Source organism: Lonchura striata, chromosome 16 (genome assembly GCF_046129695.1).
Source record: "Lonchura striata isolate bLonStr1 chromosome 16, bLonStr1.mat, whole genome shotgun sequence".
Classification (NCBI taxonomy): Eukaryota; Metazoa; Chordata; class Aves; order Passeriformes; family Estrildidae; genus Lonchura; species Lonchura striata.
The window spans coordinates 4,626,937-4,641,089 of record NC_134618.1 but is presented as its reverse complement, the minus strand read 5'-3'; the positions used below and the strand labels follow the sequence as shown (position 1 = coordinate 4,641,089).

The following is a 14,153-nucleotide window of genomic DNA, read 5'->3' as shown; positions in this document are numbered from 1 at the left end:
AGCACAGCCAGGAGTGCTCTGAGGAGTTCCAGCCTGGAGCAAACTGCAGATGAGGAGTCCTGGCTCATCCTGGGGCGGCGTGAATCTTTCTGTCCTCCCAGCAAGACAAAACAGGGCACCTGTCCTTGCTGAGAGGAAAGGATGTGGGGGAGTGTCCCTGAGGAGTGAAAGAGCAAAAGCTGTAAAGAGGAGAACAAGGCTGAGCCATTGTGGGAGACAAACACTACCTGGCCAGGTGATTTTGGAAGAGAGAATGTTAAAGGTTTTTGAGCAGCCCAACAGCACTGTGGGAGCACAGGTAGCACAAAGGGCCTAATGCCAGGACAGGATATCAGGTTCCTCTGCTGGCAAGACTGAGCTCTCCATTTTGAGAAGTGGCCTTAAATGATAAATTCCATCAGAAGCTTGAATCCAGAAGAGTCTCAATCAGGACAATGCAGTTATTCAGTCTTGATAATTCTATATTAAACCATTTAATGTCCATCACTGAACTATAATTTTCTTTTAACAGGGTTAAAAAGAAAATTATTTTATTTCCTTTAAACCCCTTTAGCAGGATTTAAACTTACCTGGGCTGAGAACATCACCAGGGAGCTCTAACTATAACTTGGCATCCTCTGCTCTCCCCAAGCTGCCTTCCTGTGCAAACATATGGCACTGGCCCCTATACCTCTGATACCCCTGGACATACCAAATTTAACATTTCCAGACACTTGGAAAGTCTATTTGTTGTCATTTTTTACCTTGGAGGTCTCAACTTTTTCTTTCAGAAGTGCAGGGCTGTGAGATCTCAATGTTCCAGCTGTGTATAGCCACTGCACAAAAATATAGAAGGAGAAGTTTCACATCGGGATATTTTTGTTGTTGTTGTACAGTTATTTATTAGCAAGAAGTACTCACTGTTGTTAGGCTCCAGCCAGAAATAGTCCTTGATTTCAGACATCTATATGTCCATGCCACCCTTTCCTTCCGCCCTTTCCTCCAGAGCTCTCCCACCATGAGGCATTAACATGAGGAGCCTGGATCCCACGGGGCAGGTGGGAGAGGTGCAGATGGTGAATGTCAAATGGGCAAAAGAGAGAGGCAGGAGAAATATCACAAAGGACAAGGAAGGACAGGTGTGGTGGCAGAGCCAAAGAAGAGATAAATAGCCCAGAGGAGGAAGAGCTGAACAGGAAACAGCAAATTCTTGCTGTCTGTGGCTGAAAGCCTTGGTGTTATTTGAGGCAGATAAACCCAGAGTTCAGGACACCAGCTTCTTTTGTAGAAAACTGAGAGATTATTCAAAATTAATTCAGTGTTAAAGAAATAATATGTCACTGTTTTGGCAGCGTGGGCATTTCAGAAGGGTCACCTGACGAAGAGGAGGCCTTGAAAAAATAGTTTTATTCTCATGTCATCACCCTGTAGGCATTTCCCCTGGGTCCATCCTACAGCTCTTTTACCATCCTCCCACCCTGGCTGTCTACAGTGAGATTTATGCAACCAATCCCTCAGTGCTTCATTCTAAAGCATAGTGTAATTTTTTCTATTCAGACAAGTTCATCAGAAGAACTCTAGGTTTAAAACACAGTGGAAACGATTCATAAAAAAAAAAAAAAAGAATATCCACTGGGTTTTGGTTTTTTTTTTTTTTTCCCTCCATCATGAGTGCCATGGAAGCAAAGTGGTGCTGGCTGTGCAGGCAACTTTCAAATGTCTCCAAAAAAGTCTGTAGCACCAGCTCAGCTGGAGAGGGCAAGGCACAGACGGCAGCCAAGGTCACTGTGACAACGGGGAACATGCTTTATATGCTGAGCAGCACAGGCTGGGAGGCGGCAGACAACAAGGGCTTGACGCATTTGAAGTGTCGCTCAAAGTTGAGCCAAGGTTTCTCCTTGTGGAGGTACCTGACAGCTGCAATCAGCTGCCTATTTCATGTCAGCCTTGATTCCAGCTCCAACTCTTGCAATTCTTCCTGTAATTTATTCAGTTCATAGTGATTCACCACATTAAAAAAAAAAAAAACCAAAAAAAACCACAAAAAGCAGGTGGGGAAAAATCCCCTCTGCTAAAGCACCATGGTTACGGGTCGAAGATCCAGCCTCGCTGCACCGGCGGCAGCGGGAATCTCGCTCCTGTCTTCAGGCAAAGCCTTGCCCACTAGGAAATTCCAAGGCTAAAGGTCTCAGTTCTGTCCTCATTTACCTCTGCTAACATCCAGACTGACATTTTGCTTTAACATTGCTTCTTGAGCTACCAGTTTTTCTGCTTCTGAGATAAGGAGGATGATAAAAGTAAATGCAGTCCCATGTGGAGCATGGCAGCCTGCAAAAACTAAGGGGTGGAAAAGGGAAGCAAAATAAGCTGACAGTTTATAATACACTTCTTGTTTCCTCCAGTGCACAGGTGAATTGAAAGGTTTCTTATATAAATTTCAGTGGGATTAGTTATGAAACGTGCTTTCTGTCACTCTTTTAAATTGCATCTTTCAATAAATGCTTCATCTCCTACAGCTAATCCTGGATTTATGCAAAAAACTCCCCAAACCACCCCCCCAAAAGCCAACCCTGTCCCACACTACTAAAGATGTGAAATTAAGTCTTTCAGACTGTATGTGCACCCAAATAGCCTTTCACTTACTGTGCATATCCTATTTCCCCCTAGAATGGAGGTAGGGATTGTTCTCAGTTCAGTTCAGGTGTTATATTTTAGGATAAATACATGTACCAAAATGCATTTTTGTTTTAATTGCATTAAAGTGGGGTTGTCTGTTGTCAGCCACAGTTCAAAGCCTGAGCTACTGACCCTGACATGCAAGGAAGGGGCAGAAATCCCTCTGAGCCAAATAACTCTGGTTTTCCTGTAAAAACCTTTTTATTCATCAGGGACTCTCCTACAACAGGCAAGGTAAAGTTAGTGGGAACAGGGACAGCCCAGAGGTTCCAATGGAAGAGAAGGACAGTGAGGTGGGACTCAGAGGGGAGAAAAGTTGAGAAGAGGAAGGGGAACGGGGGGAGGAATAAATTATTTTCACAGTTAGGAAAAACCACAGAATAGCTCAGTGTGGACAGGGAGCCTGGAGGGCTCTGGTCAGTCCTGTGCTCCCAGAATGTCCAGGCTGGATCAGGCTGCTTCATTCCTTGTCCAGTTAGATTTGAACAAGTCCAAGGATGGATATATCCCAATACCTCTGCTGGCCTCTACCCCACTGTTTGAACACCCTCAGGGTATAAAAGCTTTTCCTCATGCCCAGTTGGCAATTCTGGCCTTCCAGTCCAGTTCGGCCAGGCTAAGAAGGCAAGGCTGTCCCAGGTATTCCCTGTGTGCTTGTTTTCTCTCCTGCCCTTTACATAACCCATTTTATGATTCCTTTTAGGCCCTGCTTTTATGCAGTAGCTCTGTAACTGTCTGCATTTCCAATTATAAAACCTTTAAATTTGATTTAGACCTGATAATTAAGCTGTGATTTAGCAAATTAACCCTATTGAAGCCCAGAGGTGTGAGACATGCTCTTTAGAACCTTAAATGTTTGGTGTTTAATTGCATCCAACACTGAGAAAAGTGCAGGGAGGAGGAGAAGTGACTGTGTAGCTAATTCAGGCCGCTGGTGCTGACAGGACAGGACCTCATGCAGATCTCACACATCCCATCCAGACCAGGATTTGCTGCTGTCTTCCACCACAAGGATTTACCAGATGCACAAAAAGACTCAGTTGGTCCCTGGCATCACTACAAGAGCTTGTCATGTCCTTTGGCTGTTAAAAATCCTGCACCATGATCTGCACAGTGAATGTCTTTGTGTCCACTTCAAGGTCAAGGCATTTCTAGTTGCATTCCCTACCTGCCAGGACAGTTCCAGCCACAGGGGTGGAACATCTTCCTCTCTTGCCATCAGTATTGACAGACTAAGAAAAATTTAGCCATCCTCTAATTCCCTGGGTTCCCAGGCAGTGCTCCCAGGATACTGAAGCATGAGGGCCCACAGAAGAAAGGCAGGTCTTCACACTGGGCAGGATGGGCAGGGAGAGGTGCTGTGGCCACCTGCAGCCAGGTTTTTGTGTTCTCACAGTCATTGTGCCAGGAGCTTTCATCCCTTCCTGTCCTTCCCCAGCACCAAACCCTTGGTTCTTGCAGAGCTGTGTGATTTTGGGAAGGAGAATGTGGATGTCCCAGTGGTTCTCACACTGAGGACAGCTGACACGTGCTCAGTTGACAGCAGGGAGGAGTTGGTCCTGAATTCATGTGCCTTATTCTCAAATGCTTTGCTCTTGGTCCTGAGAAGCAAAGGGTTTTATACAGACACGATAGGCAAATCAGCCTGTGGGGAAATGCGGCTGTGGGAAACAGGCTTAAAATTGTCCCAAAATAGGCCTAAATTTTTCTTATAAGCCTTTAGCCCAGTGCAGAGGAAAAAGTGTGTGTTTGTCTTTCTTTAGGGCTTCACAACACCCAGCTCTAAGTGTCACTAGCCCGCAGAGGAACAGGAGTGACCATAATGCTCAGAAAATTCCCCCATTCGCTACGTCAAGCTCTTCCAGCGACTCATCAAGCAGCTCTTCACTTTCATCAGAACCAACCAGCCAGATCTCCATGGTTCAGGATCAAACCCTGCTGGACATCACCTCCATCACTAGATTGGCCCCAGGGGAATCACCAAACCCTCAACCACTTGAGCAAAGAGATACAAATTTAGCAATATCGTGTTCCAGCCCACTCGGAGCAAGGACTATTCCAGCATCTTGCCCAGCCAGCCTCAGGCTCAGTCTAACACCCAGCTCAGCCAAGCCACAGCAATACTCTGACTGCTCTCCAGTCAGCCCAGGGATCAATGCAGCTTCCTTCTCCACCTTCTGTCCTCACTCAGCACAAAACGTACGAGCTTCAGCTTCAGATCACACACTGACCCCAACCAGGACAAGCACAAGGCCTCCAGCAACAGCGACTCCTGAAGAGAGTTCCCAGGCTCCTGGCTATTCTAAAACTGAATTAAAGAATACAGGAAAGGGGTTTGAATCAGATCTGGAAAATCCTGATCATGAGAGGTATGTATCCAGACCACACAGGTGTCTAAGTCCTCAAACAGCCCGTGTTGATATAGAATCAGTAAGAGCCCCCCCCATAAAAAAGTTAAATATCTTTTATGATTCAGATGTTCCCAGTGTTTGTTTTCCAGTACCCACCCTGTGCTTCCACTAAACCCTGTAACCCAGGAAGCAAAATGCCCTATTTCCATATACCCATTTAACTCTCCAGACTGCCCTGGGCCAGGTCATCAACCTCAGCTCCACCAGCAGGGCACAGTTTCAGGTGCCTCCTTTCCTTCCAAACTTTCCCTGGTAGCAGCAGGGAGAAGCTCTGCTGTTCCCTGGAGCCGACAGAGCAGAGCAGGGGATGGTGCTCAGCGACATGGCCGGGATGTCCCCCCCAATCCTCCACTGCCTGCTCCGACCCCAGGCCAGCTGGGCTCATCCCACTCCTCCGAGCCTCTGAACTCCACCCTGTCTCTGCCACTTCTTTCCTTGGCAGGAGATTTGTAACCACACAGCAATTCCAAGCCATGGAGAAAGAGCTAGAGGATGTAAAGGAAGACCTGAAATGCCTGAAGTGGAAGGTGAGACACATAGGTGAGACGGTGCAGCCCCTGGCCGAGGACAGCAAGAGGTACAATGGCTACACCCTGACAGAGCTCAAGGCCATGGTGCAGTTTGAGGATGACCCTTACAAGGCTGCCCACAAGATCCTCACCGCCCTCTTCAGCGACGTCTACTGGCCACAGCACCCAGCCACCGAGCAGGCCTGCAACTCCCGCTCCCTGCCCAAGCCCAGAATAGACCCAGAGCTCTACATGGTCTACTGTGACATTCTGAAAAGCATATTCCCTGGAATTAGCAGCCAGACTTGGAGGGAAGAGACACAACACATGCAGCCAGGCACCCAGAAAGCAGTGCAGTAACACCAGAGCCCACGGGTGCTGTGCAAAGTGCCGGGTCTGCCGTGACTTTAGAGGACTGGACTGGGGTAGGTCCCGTGGTCCCCTTTAGGTATGGATTGTCTGTGAAGGTGTTGGTGAGCTCTGAGCCCTCATGCCACTTGCCCAGTGACACAGAGTGGGACAGCATCCTGCACTCTTCCCACATTTTAGAAAACAATTGCTCCTTTGGTGTCTCTTTCAATCTATGGACGTTTCCTTCTTTCCAGCAACTACAAATGCTGACAAAAGAATCCCACGAAGGCATTGTACGTCCAAGCAAGGGCCTTCTCCCAGCCCCAAACAGACCAACCAACCAGCATCTGGGTAGTTTCTATTTTCTAGAGTGTATCATTCATTAAATGACATTACTTGTTAGAAAATCGTGCCTGTTCTTTTTTATTTATTTGTCTAAAGGTGTTTTCACATCAAATCAATCAGCATCGTAGCTTGAACACACACTGGAATGAGACCTGGGAATTTCAAACCTTCCCCTGCCCAACTGGATCCTTGGTTCCAGGGGCACAAACCCAGGGCACAGTGGTGAGCCCAACCAGGTCATGTGGGTCAGGGTACAAAGCTCTGCCATGTGCTCCTAAATCAGCACCCAGCAGTGAGACAGGAGAAGGTCTGTGACCTCAGCTCCCCCAGTCTGTGGTGACTGGGCTGACAGAGCAGCTCAGATGTGCTAACCCAGCTGAAAGGTTGTGGGCCCGTGCAAGGGTCCCTCAGGGTGAGCACTGCCATGGAGCCTGTCCCAAGGGAAGGAGGCTGCTGGTCACAGAGGACACACAGGAAAATGGCCCTGGAGCTCCTTCCTCCCCATCTGGGAACCAGCAACGTGCCATGGATGAACAGTTTGTTGCCCAGGTTCTGCCCACAGGCCTGGCGGGGCAGCCTGCCCTGTAAAGGTGAGGGTGGAGGGCTGGAGGGATGTCCTTGTGCTGCGCTGCTCAGTGGCAGTGGCAGCCACCCTCCCCTGCCCCACTGGCTCACGCAGTGCCTCTCAGAGTCAGTGACACTTCTTGGGAAGAGTCACCTCCCTGGTCTCAGTGTGACAAACACAGCAAACCCCAGAACACGTGCATTCTGCTGCTCCTGCAAGGAGGGCAAGAGGTAACCTGAGAGTTCAGCCCCCCTCCCCCTCTGCTGGGCTATAATCCACTTCTAAAGCTTATTCCAAAAACAACAGGGAGGGAAAAAGAAAACCATTACAAAAGCACTGAAAGCAGATCATTCCCGGTGCCACCACAGATCCAGACACCCTGGGCAATGGGAGGGGGCCACAGCCACACTCTGAACCTGCTGGGCACATCTCCGTGGGGACACTGACTGTAGTGGCACAGCTCCCACCTCCCTTTCAGCAGGATGGTCTCTGCTGCACTCACAAAGACATTGGTTTAAGCTCCCTGTTGTTAGCAATTTATTTCACTTCCAAGCTGCTGTGCAGACACAGGCGCAGCACTGCCCATGCAGCCTCCCTGTGCCACACTGCAGCCAAAATGCACAGCTTGGCACCTCCAGGTACCTCCAGGGAAAACAGGGATGTGCACAGTGTGTGCCCTGGGACAGTGACAGCACCCAAAGGGACTGGGCAAAGGCAGCTCCCTCACAGGAGGGCACAGGGCTGTGCACATGATGGGAGACACTGGAGATGCAGTGTCCCCTGAGAAGAAATCCCCCAGGGTGGACCATCACAAATCCAAGGGGCACTGTGGAAGGGAGTTTGACTCTCACACAAACTTCATCCTGTTTTCATGGCTCTTTCTTGCAGGAAAACCTGTCCCACATGGGTGGGACTAGGCTGATCCTCCTCCCACAGAACACACAGGCACTGCTCCACACTCATTTTTCTGTGGCAGACCAGACCCCAAGCTCTCTCTGAGGTCTCTCTTTGGAGCTTTCCATAACCTCCAGTGGACTGACAAAACCACATTTAGCAGTATCAATCTTTGTTTGTTGCATTGCCAGCCCTCCCTGCCTGTAAAATCTTAATACATTTGTTCCTGTGAGAACAGGCTCTGGTTTCTCATACTCATGAGACCAGACAATATGCTCAGATTTTCTCTTTTAGTCTCATTCTCCTCATGCCTCAGATCCAGCACAAGCTCATGAATTATTTTTATTCACCTTACATCATCAGGGCTGGTTCTGTCAAATAGTGTCAGTTTTGGATCCCCTTCAGGTTTCAGTGTCTTCTTAGAGGGTCAGTAGTACTGTCAATCACTTCCACCCACTCTGGAGAGGTGCAGCAGGTCTTTTACCCTGACAGTCTTGGCTTTTAGCTATTCCAGAGGAATTTCCAGGTTATTTGCATCCAGCTGGAGCTGGCCACTCTTGTCAGAGCTTCTATACTACATTATCATCATCATCATCATCATCATCATCATCATCATCATTATCATTAATATTAGGTATCTGCACCTTCTGAGCCCTACAGTCTGTCCCAGAGCCTTGCCAGCCACAGCAACCCAAGTGCTCAGGGGAAGGGGAAGAAAGCAGCAGGACAAACCCACTCCACCTGTCCTTTACAGACTCCTCAATTCTTCCTTTCCTTCTGCTGCATTTATACCTTGAAGGCAACTCTTCCCTGTGAAGATGTCTCAGTCTTCAATTACTGTATTATTTTTGTCACCATTTCCTTGTACTTGAGGCACCTTCCCCGATTTCTATACAGGTAAAAAAATCCATTGATTTGCTACTAATTTTCCTCTTGTTTATGTGCATTACCAAGTCCTTTCATCCTTCCACAAGTCTCAGCTTTCCTTGCTGCTTTTCTGGGGAGAGAAACACAGCTGTCTGCCCACAATCCCAGAGAGTTTTTCTGTGTCCAGTCTATTTTTTCTGCCTTCACCCACTGCTAACACAACAGGAGGGTGAGGGCTGGACGCCCACACCTGCAGGAAGAGCCCTTCTCCCTGCAGAGCACAGAACTGAGTCAGCACAACCAAACTAAGACAGCAGTGTCTTAAACATACAGGCCTGAAAGCAATTTTTTTGGCGTTGATTTTTAACATCCCCTGCTTGCCAGAATGTGCCCTGTTACAAGCTTGCTCTGTCTTTAGGCTCTAGGTCTTGCTGCCTGGTATTCAGACAGAAAAGCAATTACACAGCCCCATTACTGTGACAGTTAAAGAGATTCAGCCATTGTTCTTCTTGGACAATTCACACTGATTCCAACCCCTCCTGCCTGGCCCCTTAGCATAAATAAGCCTTCTCTCCAAAATGTTATCACCTCCACTTGTATGGAGGCAGACAGGGCAGGCAATCAGACACACAGTGAAAAATTAGCCTTTAAATCCATGTTGCATTCTGTCTACTCTTCATTAAACAATTTTTTTTTTTCCCCTTGAACACATATTCTCAAGCTCGAAGACCCAGTACCCGACCAAATTACTTTTTTTTCCTTTTCTCTCTTAACTACAGGCATTCCATTTGCTATTTTGCAGCCATGGCCGGGTAGAGAGCCATTAGTACCACACTCATTCAAGGGCCATGCTGGCTGCTGGGCATCCATCCTGCCTGCATCCCGAGGGCCTCAGAGCCTGGCACAGGCTGCCTCCCCCGTGCCATCTCCCAGAGCAGCTGTCTGGTCAGAAGTGTGAGGACAACAATACTTTTTCCAGCCTCAGGCAATCTGTACTTTGCATTGATTGATTGCATTAAATAAGCAACCTATTAATATGGCCCCTGCTGCGGCTCCATGGGCTCCAGTTGGCAGAACAGATTCTTCAGCAGATAAGTTGTGTTAAACAGAGGGTTCTGATGCATACTGCTCATGGAATCACAGAATAATTTCAGCTGGAAAGAGCCTCTGGAGGTCAGCTTGTCCAAGCCCTCTGATCAGACAGCATTCCAGTAAAAAAAAACTGAATAATAAACTCTGTGCTGCAAAAACCATTGCAATAAAAACAAGCTTCTAACAACAAAAACAACAACATTTTAAAAATAATAAAAGAACTTAATTTACATCTGCCTCAGTGGATAAGGAAGATAAATGGCAAACTTTTTGTAGCACTGGTTTGGAGGGCTCCTTGCTGTGGTTAAATCTACATGCATCACCAATTCATTTGTCAGCCTTCTCATTAATATCTCTAATGCATAATTGCAGTCAAAGTCAGTCACTGAACCATGCATTTTATGACCTCAAGGGTTACCCCTTCATACTGTTAATAATAATATCCCTGCATAATGCAAATGCTTTATGCAAAACAAGTCCACCAGCTCTTCTGCTTTATGACTTAAAATACAGCACAGCAAGTTTTAGGCAACTGTCTGCATCTTTACATCAATTACAGGCATCATCTGTCCTGAATTGTGAGCCACAAGGGCTTGGACAGTGCCATTAATTACCAGTAATGCCTTCTCCATTAGTCCTCCCTGAATGTCTGCTCCTCATGATGTGTTCTCTATACATTTATACAGCCAGTGCCTCTGGCACACTCCATTTCAAGCTGCCTTCAGTAATTTTCACAAGAAACCTACAGTCTTTGTTTCCCAAGGTGAAAGTGCCTCCCAAGACCCTTTTGCATTTCTCCTATCCCTGCATTTCTGTAAGTGGTTACACTCTGAGCTGGAGCCCTCCCCCACAGACCTCTCCCCTCCTCGGAGTCTGACAGGGAAACCAGTGCCCATAAATCATCTCTGGACACCTATTCCCAACCCACAGGCAGGTGACAAAATGTCCTGAGGGCCATCATGCTGCTCCCCTGGGAACACGAGTGGCACTGGGACATCCCAAAGGGCTCACACACAGGGACAGAACACTGATCCTCCCCTGCCCTGCCCTGAGACATGCAGACCATAGCTTCTTGCCAATTTATTATAAAGAGTAAATTATCTGAGTGGCCCAAAGAGAGTGGTTAAAATACACATCAATGCCTTGCTGGGTCAGTGGGTTTTGATCAGATTTCCCATTTTGTGTTACTATTCAGATACGTTACTACCCCAGAGAGATGAATAATAGTGGCTATTTAATTTCTCTGACAATATTAAATATAATGAAAAGTCATACTATCATCCCACATCCTTCCCCATGAATTCTGACCACAGACAGATCTCCTGTTGGTAATGGAAATGTCACTTTGATTCATCTGTTCACCAACAAATCCTTACCAAACAATTTCCAGTATACAGCAAACCATCCCAAAACATTCCTTTGGAAACAAGCCAGAACTGACATTCACTGTAAATTAGTTTTTACCACTGTTTAGGCTCAGACTACTCCAGGTAGCTTTACTACTTACTCTATTTTTAGCAGTGCCTCCAGCATACCAGGAAAGAGAAGGATCATAGGACTTCTGCTAATCTGCAAATCTGAAATTATAGTTGAGAGATGGAATTTATTGTTATGCAGCTCAATGACAACAACAGAGATGACCTATCTGCAATGCCAGAAGTCTTATCCATGCTGATCTGTGCCTTTAATCAGGGGAAGGGGGAGGGTACAGGTTATTATGTGCCAAAGGAAAAACTTTTTGCCTATTAGGACAGTTAAGTATTAAAACAGATTGCCCAGGGAGGCTGTGCATCCTCCATCCCTAGAAGTTTTCCAGGCCAAACTGCTTGAAGCTCTGTGTAACCCAGTCTGACTTCTGTGAGGTTAATAAAAAGAGGTGTGTAATTGCAGAAAGCAGTCAGGGAAACCTTTGATGAATGGGAGCACAGAGCCAAGAATAATAAGAGGCAGGAACAGCCCCACTGGGGCGTTACAGGGCTGAGCCCCACTGTGTCCCAGCTCCCTGGGCTGGCCAGAGCATCCTCCTGCTGTGCTGGGGCTCCCTTGGCCCCCAGCCCTTTGTGATGAGACATAAAAGCTCTTTCTTGCCCAAGATGAAAGTCCTTTCCCCGGCTTGTTTCACACAGAAACCTCTGTTCTGGCAGCCACCTCACGCTGTCAGGCAGAAGAGAATTCTCAGTGAAAGAGATAAAAGGGCTCAGCTGTCCTGGCTCGTTGTATTTACCACAGGATCCTTCTCTTTCCCCAGCACAATGGTCCCCCTGGGTGAGGAGGCATTTCCCTGAGCAGCCTTCCCAGCCACGGCAGCTCCCTCTGTGCTCCCTTGCCCTGCTCTGCATCCCAGCATTTGTCCCACATCTGCTTCAGCTCCAGCTGCACTGCCTGGGCACAGTCTGGAGACCAGTTCAGTCCATAATTCCCAGCTGGGCTCACACTCTCAGGAGGCAGCAGCTGAGTTCCAGTCTCTTCCTGACCCTTCTGATGGCTCTGAGGTGCAGTGTTCAGACCCAAAATTTCTCCTACCACTGCTCCCACCCCAGGCTCCTCCAGGGCCACAAGACTCTCAGGTTGTAAATGCTCTTTTGCTGAGGAGACTTGGCTATTTCTAAGCTCTTTTAGCACTGACATTCACCTCCACATGCTTAGCCCAGCACAATGTCCTGTCAGACTCCAGTGTGAAGCTCCTTTCCCGGTTAGATCCAGATAAGCTGAGCAAAACAAGCAACAGAGCTCTGAAACAACAAATGATCCCAACCAGCACTGCTGCATTTCACTTCCTACCTGCAGGCAGCACTTTCCCTGAGGCACACATCTGCTCCTGTCCCCTCACTCTGTGTTTTTATCCTCCTCAAGACCCATTCCATGTCCCCCTGCACAAGCAGGACCTTACCCCAGCTGCCACATTGCTGCCAGCAAAATCCTGTCATTCTTTAATGTGCTGTTTCCCTCCATCATTCTTTTGGATATTTTATTTTACAGCTGGGTGAGAGACCTGCCTGCTTTTGTAACTGAGGAGTTATGAATGCTCTGGTCTGGTAGCCAAGGTGGTGATCAGTTACAGGTTGGACTCAATGATCTTGGAGGTCTTTTCCATCCCTAATGCTGCTCTGATATCTTACAGGGAGGAGCTGAGTGTGAGCTAATTCTACCTGTCTGATATATCTCCTTGGATTTACAGTTCCCCAAAATGTCCATCCTCTTTCCACAAACTGCACAAAGTGTGTGCATGCTGGCATTTTTGGAAGTCCCATGAGTGACAGGACAGAGACCAACACCAAGAGCTCCTGAGTCAAGTTGATTTTAGTCACACCCAAAGAGACCATGAGCAAGCTGAAAGCTGAAGGCAGCATCTCTCTGTGGTCTCACTGCATAATTGAGACCTTCCAGAAATAACCAGGACACCTGGGGAAGGCAGCTCACAGGTCATGTGGTTTTCCTCTCCTAATTAAAGCCAAAGCAGTGAGCCATGGGTGGAGGCTCATGGGGTGTTGGAAGCAATATTCCAGGCTGGGAACCTCCTACCCTGCTGCTCATTGGGATGGTCAGACCCCTCCTTCAGCCAGCACTTCCAGAAGGGAACACCAGAGAGCTGCAGACAGGTCTACAGCCCAATTTCCCCCTTCTCCAGTAATTTCTAGGTCACTAAGAAGGAAGTCACCAATTGCAAGTGTTTCATTTTGGGCCCAGATCTTTTAACACTGCAGCACTTCACAGGGTCCTGAGCCAGGGTGAAGGGAACTAATGCTGTCAGACAAGGGTGGAAAATGGATCTCTTCCTAACAAGATTTAGAGGCCAGTTGGACAAGAAATTACTCCAGCTGTGCACTTGGTCCCCATCTCTCAGCTCTTCCTGCAGCTTGGAGATTCACTCTATAATTGCTTTCTTAGTCCACATTTTATCCTCAGCTGACAGAATTCCATTAGGGTGATACAAGCTGTGTGATAAAAGGATGTTTGTGTCTCACATGGGCTCTAAGTCATTTCTCAGCAAACAAGCAAATAGTCACAGAAATGGGCAAAGAGGCCCCTGAGCCAGGAAGTCCCTTCTGAGACCAGCAGGGCCTCAGCCCACAGAGGGAAGCAAACACCTTCCAGGGTGTCACACTGTTCCCTCTCTGCTCTTCAGAGACACCTCCAAAATGAACAGTTCTCCTAGCCCTGTTCTGGGCACACAACAGCCCAGCAAGAACATAGCACTGCCATCCCCAAAAACAGGGACCCCACACAAACAGGAGCCACAGTGCTGTGACACAGGAGTGGCAGACACCCCAGATCAGAGAGCAAGAGCCCTTCCTATGGGAAATGTCAGAAATGAAACTAATCCTGCAGCACATCTGAGCTCATAGATCTGGAGAGTGCAAGGAGCTGGTCACACCAGCAAGGCAAACAGTGACTCTGGGCAGCACTTTCAGAACGGTTTTGGCAGACAAACTGACCTTCTAAGCATGATGATGCAGCTAAAAG

The 14,153-nt window shown here is 47.7% G+C and overlaps 1 protein-coding gene across 2 annotated transcripts in view; it reads left to right on the top strand.

The window, feature by feature from the left end:
• The window catches only part of GSG1L (GSG1 like), a 57,180-nt gene extending 51,997 nt beyond the window's left edge, over positions 1 to 5,183 (top strand). The window contains exon 6 of one of the 2 annotated variants that reach the window (XM_021531205.3): positions 4,419 to 5,183. In XM_021531205.3, coding sequence (XP_021386880.2) covers positions 4,419 to 5,178 — 760 coding nt within the window. In that variant the 3' untranslated portion in view covers positions 5,179 to 5,183. The remainder of the gene's footprint in view (positions 1 to 4,418) is intronic. The other variant, XM_021531207.3, reaches the window with a different exon arrangement.
• The last annotated feature ends 8,970 nt before the right edge of the window (positions 5,184 to 14,153 follow it).